This window comes from Lactuca virosa, chromosome 8 (assembly GCF_052849685.1).
Source record: "Lactuca virosa cultivar CGN04683 chromosome 8, Lactuca_virosa_CGN04683_v6, whole genome shotgun sequence".
Classification (NCBI taxonomy): Eukaryota; Viridiplantae; Streptophyta; class Magnoliopsida; order Asterales; family Asteraceae; genus Lactuca; species Lactuca virosa.
In genome coordinates, this window is record NC_136433.1 from 375,031,271 (window position 1) to 375,043,163 (window position 11,893).

Consider the following 11,893-nt stretch of genomic DNA (forward strand, 5'->3'; position numbering starts at 1 on the left):
TGATCACATCGCACACACACACACACACACACTAGGACTCGTCGCGTATCAACTCTGATATATTTTGGATGATTGTGGATACCTTATGATTTCTGTATGATTTTGATAAACACGTTTGGTTGATGGTTTATTTAATACCTAAACAAAAATTCTCGGTTCTTAATTTTGGGACGTTACATTACCCTTTTTCTTCAAAGTACAATTTGAGGGCTTTAATCATTTTATCCAACATTATCAACATCCGATATGGTCTAAACTGTATTCTTTTGAAGCCTAAGACCTTTAATCGATCCATTTACAGCCTGTTTTCCCGATAATAGAAACATCTGAAACCTAGGTGTTACACCATGGGACAGAACCCTTGAGCGAAAGGAAAAAGAATACACAATCATTCATCAGGATGCTCCCGCTCACATGCACTCAATAGGGTGTAAAGCATACATCAGGATGCAAGTCTTAGTTACACACAGATGGGTGCATAATACATGTGATTTAGGTCGCTCAGAGAGCTTCCTAACTCCAACATCTTTGACATGTTTTTGGAAAGAATACTTCGACAGTGACTTGGTAAACAAGTCTGCATGATTCTTATCTGATCTGATATGTTGCACTTCAATCTTTTGAAATGCTTGTTGCTCATGTGTAAAGAATCGGTCCTTTTTAATCTTTTGAAATGCTTGTTGCTCATGTGAAATGCTTGTTGCTCATGTGTAAAGAATCTGATAAACTCGGGGCTCAATATCTCTTCATCGTCCTCCTTTGGATGGAATCGGTCCTTTTTAATGTCTAGAGAACGAACGACCATGGGAGTAGATGATTGTTCGCGTCATGACGTCTAAAGCGCCTTAACACCTTTTGGGTGTAGTTTTCTTGACTAAGTAAAATCCCATCTTTACGGTGCTCGATCTGTGACATCCCCAATTTCACGGTTAGAAAATACTGATTTTTTTATGCTTATTTAAAATCAGAGTATCCTTTTTGAAGAATAATATTGCGGAATTTGTTCCCAAAAATATGATAAATATATTTGTAAAGCATTTCCGAAGAAATGTATTTTATTTATAATAAAAACGTTGGGATGTCATCGTCAATATAGTACATAAGCATAAACGGAAATAGAACAGGCCTTACAAACATCTATTATTCAACAGGACTATAATCTATAAATCTCTCATCTGATCATCACACATGTGATCTTGTGCCACTACCTGTAATACATGAAACTGAGTGGGTTAGGCTTGGGATCCTGGTAAGCACATAGGGCTTTCAACCCACAATAATTAAATTCTTTTAGATATATATTTTCATCAAATCATTTAACCCAATTACCTATTCTCGTTATCCTCACTTTGTGTCCTTAAGGAATCTAAATCAAGGGACTTATCCTAACGATTATCTTTGGTATACACAATAATGCTTATGGGATTCCTTAGCAATATATGTCAGTAAGGAAACTGTGGGGGGTGTAGTACACCTGGTGAACACTTATTTCAAAAACACTTACAGATTGCGAGCCTGCTAGCGTTCCACTAGACTGTCTAGAATAGTTTGGCGTTTTCATCTATACTCCGCTAGAAGACTGGATCATATTCAAAGTCAAGGCCTATAATCATATATTTCATATTTCATCTCTCATCATCTATACCATCTTCCATCTACCAATCTTTACCTAATATATTTATATGTATAAAAATACATATACTGTTTAAATCAGGTAAAACACGTATAAATTGTTCAACTAGCATAGATATCGGGAACATAGATAATAGGCACATATAAAATATAATTATCTTAAATACTTCATAGCTATGTGTAAGATGAAAGTAACTATGCACTCACTTGTTAAAGTGATGACTCGAAACTCGGGCTGCATTTCGCTTCTAGCAATTGTCTTTTCCTTTGACATAACCTAGTATCATGATCACTAAGTCTTATTCTAATATTTCTTGTGACTAATTATTAGTCTAGATTCATCATTAGTTTAAAGCCTACCGATCTATAGCTGATAAGGGACAACCATGTAAGATCATATCGGAGGTAGGATCTGTTTGGTATACAACGTATGTTGTTTGGAAATCCCACTTTAAACACCTCACTAAATCTAGGCTTGTCATCATTGATAAATATTATTTATATGTTCATAATAACGATTATAAACATAAATATAGGTTATACTTAAAGCACGGTAAGCATAATTCAACCTACAAGTTGTTTAGCGAAAAACCGGACTCTGTGCGGACAGAACTTCAAAACCGAAAGCTCTATTTATCGGGGCTTTATAACGCTCCGAAGCTTCGCTACTAACACTTGGGAAGTACTAGAATAAGGCCTCGGGACCTTGGTAGGGTTTGGAAGAGTTTGGATGAGGAGTTGTGAAGAAAATCAGTGAAAATCGCCATCTAATTATTGGCTTCCAGGGGGTAGTACGATGGGCGTAAAAGAATTACGTTGGGCATACTGTGCCACATGTTAAAATTTGGTCGCAAGCCGTGGGGAGGAAGGGGGTGTGCCAGATTCCGACACGTGTCACACCCACTTTTTCCGAAAATTAATTATCTTGTAAAATTCATAACTTTCGTATACGAGCTCCGTTTTTGAAATTCTTTATATCTACGCATAGCTATCGACGAGATCTACAACTTTCGTTTAGCCTCCCGTAGGTTAATTTTGAGTTTATTTTTAAAGATATATTTTAACAGGCTTAGACTCTTAAAGTCCGTTAAAAATTCATAACTTTGTCATCCAACGTCCGTTTTCGACTGTCTTTATATCATTGAACTCCTATTAACGAGATCTTCAACTCTCGTTTAGATTGTTTCAGCTAAAAATTGACTGATCTAAAATTCGATTTCTGAGTTGTATACTACTAAGCTGAATCTTAGAAAAATCAAAACTTCCTCTACTGAAGTCATATTTTGACGTTCTCTATACGCACACTCTCGGTTTAACGAATACGATGACTTTCGTTTAGATCACTAAGGCTAAAAAGCATTTTATCAAAATCTCACTTTTTATGATACGCAGAGTCGTGTCTGTTTAATCGTGAAACTTCAATGGGTCATTACGTTTTTATTATAATTCGGATTTAAGAGTTCCTTATATGTACAAAATCCTTGTCACTTATACTATAACTTTTGTTAAGATTATTTTTCCTAAATAATATTCTACCAAAAAGTCATTTTTAAGTCTTATTATATCTAAATTGACTAGCCCCGAATTTGCGGGCGTTACAATTATCTCCCCCTTAGGATGATTACGTCCTGGAATCATCAACAAAATAGGGCTTGCATAATGACTCCGCACGTTACCTTTCCATCCTAGGTGATAACCGTAACTCTCATGTCTTTTCTAACGAGTTTCTAACTCTTACACTTCTTGACTATTGATGGTGCTACACCTACTCTTCCTTGAAAATTTGATCTCCATTGGAGGCTCCTGCTCTTTCTTAACCTAAGTTAAGGTCCACAAATCACCAAGCGAATGAGAGTTTGGGTTTCTATAATGAACCCTAGAAATGGCTTAGAGGGGTTTAAATATGAAGCAAATCCTAAAAGAATCATGGTCTTGGTCTAGAACACATGCCACACCGTGGCAATCCTTGGTCACGTCGTGGTAGTCCACCAAGACATGCGATCCTTCTAGTCATTACCACATCATAGAAATCCTTTCACCACGTCGTGGCATAAAGTTTCCTCGAAAACTTCATCTTTGGTCCTTGGTAAAATTAAACTTAACCAATCTATAACACGGGTGTTACACAGCCGATCATGCCATAACATATAAGTTCCCTCATCAACAGGGGCCTGATGAATGATCATATTGCTTTCAATCTTTTGGATCGTGGTAAGATACAATCCATTCGACAAACATCTCAATTTCTCCAATATACGCTTTTGGTCATATAGAGTGGAGGTAATGTAAAGATATTCAATACCATTCTCTCGAGCAGTTTCGATGTGAAACATATTTTCTCGAATATCCTTAGAACTCAACAAGTTTTGACTGGAATTTGAAAAATATAAGGCTTCATTTATGGTTAAAACAATTCCATTTGACAACATAAATTGGGCTTCACCTAAGCCAGCAACCAGGGTCGACGGGGCCGAAATGGTTATCCATGAAGTTACTTTAGGCATAATATTAATAAAATAATCCTTGTATTTTTGGATAGTATGGGTTGTAGCACTATCAACAAGACAATCAACTGGCCCAATATGCATGCCTAAAAGTAAAAATAATTTAAAGTCGGTCACACATATAAAATAATCTCATATGGAAAGAACTTTAAATTATATCGAGAAACATGTTCGAGATAAACAAACCATAGTCAAAAAGTATTATTCAAATGGGAAATCATAAACCAAACAAAAAACAAAAAAAACATAATCAAGGAGCTGAACAATAGCTTTATTCTTCCATTTGAGCCACAAAATCGGGGGTCTCAAAGAATTCATTGGTGTTCGTGTCGATAAGATTTGTTTAGGTTATTCTCCCCTTATGATAGTTTTGAACTTCGTCGGGAGTGGCCTTACAAGGCCGTTGCATATGAACATAACCACCACATTTGTAACAAATACTTTGCTCATCAGCAAGTCATCAGAAAAAAAAAAGATGGGATATGGCCCTACCTTTTTTATGCAGCCTAAAAGGACTCCCTCTTTGTCTTATTAGCGCAGGTGTTCGTCAACGATGAAAGCCGCTTAAGACTCTATTTGCTACTTCGTGTTGCAACTTGGAAGTCTAGCTACCTATGTTTGTTATTGTTCTTCTTACAAGATTGCTTAGGAGACGAAGGCCTTTGGTTCGGATTAGATTCCGAACCTCGCTTGGCTCGGCGAGATTTTTGCTCACCATGATTCCTTTGCTTTCAGGACGACTGGCCCTTATCTCGGTTCATGTTTCGTGGTGGAGGCCCACAAACATTATTAGCATCAGCCATTGGAATTGCATTTGTCCCAAACATGACGAGAAGTACTATTTCTCATTAAAACAATTTTATTTTTCTCATCCAATAGTGATTGAGTAATGAGCTTAGGGAATGTTACAAACTTGGAATGACGGTATTTCTTTTTAAGCAAATTGTCAGAACTAGAAAATGTGGTGTAATTCTTCTACAATAATTCAACATCAGTCAATGGTTGACCATAATAGTGGAGAAGTGGACGAATTCTACAGACCTCGGCGTTATACGCAATAACCGAAGCGAAGTCTTGGAATCGTAGACTGATCCAATCTTGGCAGGCTTCAGCAATCCATATGGTCTTTTGATGGTCAAAACGCTCTTTCAAAGAGTCCCATAATGTATTGGGTGCGGTGATTGCTATGAATTCAAACTGCATCATGTCTGACAGATGATGACAAAAGAATATCATCGCTTTAGAATTCATTTCGCAGGTAACTTCAACCTCACAATCATCCTTTTCATAAATGACATCAAACAAGCATTGGGCATCTAGATGGTTCTGGATATCTTGAGTCCAATCCAAATATTTCTTGCCGGCGGCGTCCAATATAGGGAAATCAATTTTTATCGACATTTTCCTACAATGGCAGGAAAAATACTAGATTAGTTATCATATAAAGCGATAGGCTTATACGTTTATGGTTTGCATTAGCACAAATTATGTTTCGAAACAACAGTGTAACGTCTGATTTCTGCTAGAAGAAGAAGATGGAGCTAGAAGGTTCAAGGAGAAGATAGTAGATCCAGGGGTTTCCTTCCATCCTCATCACTTTCTGGTAATCAAGTCTCTAACTTGATCATTCATTCCTTAGATCTATTTACTTCCATTTTATGAGGGTTTTGGTTCAAGAACCTTGGTCTTTGGGATTTCGACGTCCCAAGTGACTTATATTTCAGATCCGGGATCTAGGTGGGGTTCCATGGCATAAAGGTGCAAACTTTATGACCATGGAAGCCCCATGTAAGCTTATAAGCATTAATATTGCCTTTTTAGCCCTAAGAGGCCATGCTTGGAAGGAAAGCTGGGAACTTTACGTGTCCAAGTAGTGTTAGGGGTCTAGATCTGAAGTTGTAAGCTTTAGTTTGGTGTATGGGTAGTTTAAGGACCAAGTTCTAGGTCCCAAGGAATTAGGGTTTGAGCTAAACTCTTTAAGAAGAGGTATTAATGGGTATAGTCAGAAACTTTACCCTTAAAAGCACATTTTCAAGGTCTATGTGAAGTATGAAGCTTTGGTCTAAAGTGTAGGGGCTTAATCCATTAAGATAGCCCAAACAGACAGAGGAACTCGGAAAGTCCAGTAAGGGACTCGACGAGTTGAAGCCGAGTTGTCCCGATTGTATGCCAGGTAGAACTCGACGAGTCTGTGAAGGGACTCGACGAGTTGACTCGGCTAACCACGAGTCTGAGTAGTACAGGAACTCACCGAGTTAGGAGGTAACTCGATGGGTTAGGTTGTATGCTTGATGTCTTTATGATTCTTGCATGTCTTTGTATTGTATGTTTCGGACTTCGGCTCGATGCCGGGGCGGTCCCGAGGAATGTTAGTATGTTACCGGATTACGGTCCAATGTCGGGCAAGGCCCGAGGAATGTTTAAGTGTTAGTTTTATGTGATTTGGTTTATGTGTATTACTGATTATGCTCTTATGTATTCCGAGATTTGATCGATGTCGGGCGAGGCTAGATGTCGGGCGGGGCCCGATGCCGATAGGGTTCGATGCCGTGCGGGGCCCGATGTCAGGAAAGCCGATGTCGAGCTTGACTCGATGTAGCAAGGGCGGGGCCCAAGATATGTTTATGTGATATGTGTATGGTATGTGGTAGTTGGGGAGACTCACTAATCTTCGTGCTTACAGTTTTAAGTTTTGGTTTCAGGTACTTCCGCTAGCAACGGGAAGAGCTCGGGATGACTGCATGGCACACACCACTGTTTTTAGCCTGGGAGGATTTACTCTGATTTATGATACATGGTTTTGATACATTGATTGATATGGCGATATTTTTTCTATACATGATTATGATTTTTATATGATTGATGTTATTGATGGTTTTTATTACCGATTTAAAACGGAATTTTTGGTCTATATTTTTGGGATGTTTCAAGTTGGTATCAGAGCCTTGGTTTGAGAGATTCGGGCACACTCTCGGGTGTGTCAGAACTCAAACTAAGGACATGGTATGAAAATATTCAACAGAAAATCATTTTTACAATAAGAATTTTGAAAAGAGAAGAGAACTTTGAAAAGAGAAAAAGGGTGTGGTGCATGTAATCAGCCGAGCTCAAGTAAGTACTCCCAAATTACCCATACGAGTTTATGTTATGATATGATTATGAGAAACGCATGCTAGATTAGGACTAAGGATCTAGGAAGGATGCCTTATGTGCCTATTATATGTGTATAAGCTTTATGAGAATTGCATGCTAGTTTCGGACTAAGGATTTAGGAAGGATGCATTATGTGCCTGTTATGTGTATCTCAGCTTTATGAACCGCATGCTAGTACAGATTAGTCAGTGATGGCCTGAATGTGATATGCATGACTATGTTTACTTGATGCTCGAATGCTGCTTGCTTTGCGCATTTAAGAGTTCTAGTTATCTTTTACTAACTAGTAAATGAATATGTTATTTTACATATTGCGAGGACTAAATAATTTCAGAAGGTTAGGTCTAGCTCTATTGCACATCTCTTGTTTGAGTCCAACCGTTGTAGGGTAGGATCTCTCATTTAAAGAACTATCTAGTCTTAGTGATATGTAATAATATTCAAGAGCTAGTTAGGGGGAGATAGCAGGGACTTCTTATGCATCTAATAGAGGAGAGTGGGTTGGTGATTACCCTAGCGCAAGCCTAGGATGAGTTTAGCATGAGATCAGTAGTAGTAGTAGTAGTAGTAGTAGTAGAACGGACTTGGTGGAGTCGAGGCAGTTCTTGAGGAAAGTACAGATAGATGTGGAAGGTAGTATGAGCCCGTACTACTAAAAGCAGAGGATCCGTACTCGAATCAAGGAAGGCTGAGATGAACCCATGAAACTTGTAGAATGTGAGATCCCTCAAGTTGAGTATACTCATGTTTTTTATGGTGTATTTTTAGTATGGTGACGCTACGCACTAGGCTAGTTGGCACTTCAGGCACTGGTGAGGGATCAGGCTCGGGCTCTGGAGTCAGGCACATGGATAAGCAGATGAGGGAGTTTATTTCGTCTGAGATCACGCGCAGCATATTAGATCAGACTCCTGTGATCTTTGGTTCAGTCAAGGAGGGTATTTTGGAGCTTCTGGATGACATGTTGATCGCTTTCCGCACCGAGGTGGCGGCCATGATGAGATCGCGCACACTGACTTTCCGGGAGATCAGGGCTTGTGGAGCTCCTGACTATCATGGGGCTCGGGACCCCATTGCTAGCAGCAGATGGTTGGCTGATGTCGCCAACGCGTTCCGTACGAGCAGATGTCCTGAGGGGGACAAGGTCCGACTTGAATCATGTATTCTGAAGGAAATGGCACGAGATTGGTGGGAGGAGGAAAGACGAGCCATTGGGGATGATACAGTTCTACATGCTATGACCTGGAGTGATTTTTTGGCCAGGTTCAGGGTCGAGTTTGCACCCGTGATTGAGGTGCAACAACTAGCGAGGGAGTTCCAGGATCTTGACCAGACGACAGAGACTGTGGCGGAGATCACCGCCAAGTTTAGCGAGAGGGCCCTTCTCGTTCCACAGTACCTGGCGGACGAGGAGATGAATAATACCTGATATCAGGAGATGTTGCAAAGTGATAGCCGCCAGTTTATGATCCGTTCCAGCTGCAAGACGCTGGAGGATATGATTGTTAGGGCTCGAGAGAGGGAGTTAGATTTGGAGATGGAGAGGAAGAGGAAACCATATGGGGTTCAGACAGGAGGTTCGGGCAAGAAGGCCAAGTTATCAGATCATAGATCGAGGAGCCAGCAGGGAAGCAGCCGGTGTGAAAAGTACGGAAGGATGCACGAGGGGGCGTGTAGGACGGGGAGTTCGGGTTGCTTCAATTGTGGCTGAACTGGGCACATGAGATGGGATTGTAGAGCTAGCACCACCACCACAACAGTTTCAGATCTGATTTGCTTTCAGTGCAATCATAGGGGCCACAAGAAGGTCCAGTGTCTGAGTCTGGCAGCAGCATGACAGGTGGCGGCACCCGCTCCTACCATGTTGAGGATTACAGATGGCCATCAGGGCCGGGCAGAGGCACCTACAGCAAGGAGAAGGGCTTTCCAGCTTACTGCAGAGGAGGCACGTGTGGCTCCCGATGTTGTGATGGGATCGTTCTTAGTGACCGGTATATCAGCCTTGGTACTGTTCGATTCGGGTGCAACCCGATCTTTTGTGTCGCTTGCGCTCAGCAAGCGATTCGTAGGAGCTCCGGGGGAGTAGGATTGCCAACTTGATGTGGAGATAGTAGATGACAGGACCGTTAGGGTTGCGAGGGTTCACAAAGGTTGTACACTACAATTATTGAGTAGTTTTCAGTGGATCTGGTTCCTATTCCCCTGCGAGGGAATAAGGTTATAGTGGGTATGGATTGGTTGAGCTTCAATGGGGTAGTGATCGACTGCGAGCAACAGCTAGTGAGGGTTTGGACTCCTAGTGGGGGAGGGTTAGTGATCTAGGGCGAGAGGCCACAGCGCGGACCAGTTTTATGTTTAGCAGCGAGGGCGAGGTGTTACCTTTAGCAGGGTTGCGCAAGTTATGTCTCTTACGTGATGGATATCCGGGATAAGATTAAGGCGACAGTGGATGATGTATCGGTCGTGCGAGAGTACTCGGATGTATTCCCGGAGGATTTGCCTGGGATACCTCCGGAGAGACAGGTTGAGTTCAGGATTGATTTAGTCCCTGGTGCGGCTCCGATAGCCAAGGCACCGTATCGGGTTGCTCCTCCCGAGATGCAGGAGTTGTCTACGCAGCTGCAAGAGCTGCTAGACAAAGGATTTATCAAGCCAAGTACTTCACCATGGGCAGCCCCGATCCTCTTTGTGAAGAAGAAGGATGGGTCACATCGGATGTGCATAGACTACCGGGAACTGAATAAGGTAACGATGAAGAACCGTTATCCCCTCCCGAGGATCGATGACTTGTTTGACCAGCTACAGGGTGCATCTTGGTTCTCCAAGATTGATCTGCGATCGGGTTATCAACAGATACGAGTCAGAGAGGAGAATGTGCAGAAGACGGATTTTAGGACTCGCTATGGTAATTATGAGTTTGTGGTGATGTCGTTTCGGCTCACCAATGCTCCAGCCGCATTCATTGATCTCATGAAACGAGTATGCTGACCGATGCTGAATCGGTTTGTGATTGTTTTCATTCATGACATCTTGGTGTATTCCAAGACTCAGGATCGGCATGAGGAGCACCTGAGGGAGGTGCGGGAGACTCTGAGGAGGGAGAGACTTTTTGCAAAGTTCTCCAAGTGTGACTTCTGGTTGCGCGATGTGTGGTTTCTTGGGCATCTCGTCAACCAGAAGGGTATTCTGGTCGATCCGGCTAAGATAGAGGTTGTGATGCGGTGGGAGGTTCCGAGGTCTCCAACTGAGATTTGGAGTTTTCTTGGTCTAGCGGGTTATTACCGGAGATTCATCCAAGATTTCTCCAAGATCGTTCTTCCTTTGACCTGACTGACCAAGAAGTCGGTGACATTTTGTTGGGGGCAGGACCAGCAGGCAGCCTTCGAGACTCTTAGCCAGCGGTTATGCGAGGCACCGATTTTCACTCTACCCGAGGGAGTTGATGAATTCGTAGTTTACTGTGACGCATCGATTACGGGCATGGGTGCAGTTTTGATGCAATGGGGTGATATGATAGCTTCCGCGTCGAGGCAGCTGAAGCCTCACGGGGCTAACTCTCTGACGCGTGATTTAGAATTGGGGGCTGTGGTTTTCGCCATCAATATTTGGTGGAATTACCTCTATGGATTCCGTTGTACCATTTACACGGACCACAAAAGTTTGACGTACCTCATGGATCAGTCGAATCTAAACATGAGGCAGTCTCGGTGGTTAGATGTGGTGAAGGATTATGATTGTGAGATCCTTTAGCACCCGGGCAAGGCCAATATAGTGGCCGACGCCCTGAGTCGTAAGGCGATGATGGCTCCGATTAGAGATATATGTTGGAGGATGACAGTGATTACTCCATTGCTAGAGCAGATTAGAGAGGCACAGGTTGAGGGCCTGAAGGAGGAGCGCCAGAAGTGCGAGCGGATCGTAGGCCGGGTGGCCTCGTTTAATTATGACAGTCGAGGGTTGTTGACCCTGCATGGGAGGGTCTAGGTTTCGTACTGGGGCGGAGTGCGGCAAGTTCTGATGGATGAGGCCCATAAGTCGAGCTTCTCCATCCATCCTTGGGCGACGTAGATTTACCGAGATCTTCGCTGTAATTACTGGTGGCCCTGCATGAAGCGGCACGTTGCTTAGTACGTGGAGCGGTGCTTGATATGTAGGAAGGTGAAGGCTGAGCACTAGAGACCACACGGCAAGATGCAGCCATTGGATATTCCTGTGTGGAAATGGGAAGATATCACTATGGATTTCATTACCAAGCTTCCCAGGACCGCACGTGGGGTAGATTCGATATGGGTCATCGTGGATCGGTTGACCAAGAGCGCTCATTTTATCCCGATCCAGGAGAGCATATCAGTCGAGAAGCTGGCTGAGATATATGTATGTGAGATAGTGGCACGACATCGGGTGCCTGTCTCGGTGGTGTCATACCGAGATGTCCGTTTCACTTCCAGATTTTGAAAGCGGTTTCAAGAGGAGATGGGTACTCGTCTCCTCATGCTACAGAGCGAGAGGATGATATAGACTCTAGAGGACATGTTACACGCATGTGTTTTGGATTTCGGTGGCAGTTGGGATACGAATCTTCCGTTAGCGGAATTTTCGTATAA

General features: G+C 42.4%; 1 protein-coding gene across 1 annotated transcript; it reads right to left on the reverse strand.

Moving 5' to 3' along the window:
* Nucleotides 1–4,931: 4,931 nt before the first annotated feature.
* Nucleotides 4,932–5,537, reverse strand: LOC145131940 (uncharacterized). The gene is made up of 2 exons (XM_079066581.1): nucleotides 5,178–5,537; nucleotides 4,932–5,111 (listed from the first exon to the last, which is right to left on the reverse strand). Exons 1-2 carry the CDS (start codon nucleotides 5,535–5,537, stop codon nucleotides 4,932–4,934), a joined length of 540 nt encoding a protein of 179 aa, XP_078922707.1.
* Nucleotides 5,538–11,893: the final 6,356 nt, after the last annotated feature.

Coding starts and splice junctions, on each gene's coding strand:
- LOC145131940 (XM_079066581.1), bottom strand. CDS start 5,537: ATGTCGATAAAAATTGATTTCCCTATATTGGACGCCGCCGGCAAGAAA. Junction 5,112..5,177: donor TTATTGCGTATAACGCCGAG/GTCTGTAGAATT, acceptor GAATTATTGTAG/AAGAATTACACCACATTTTC.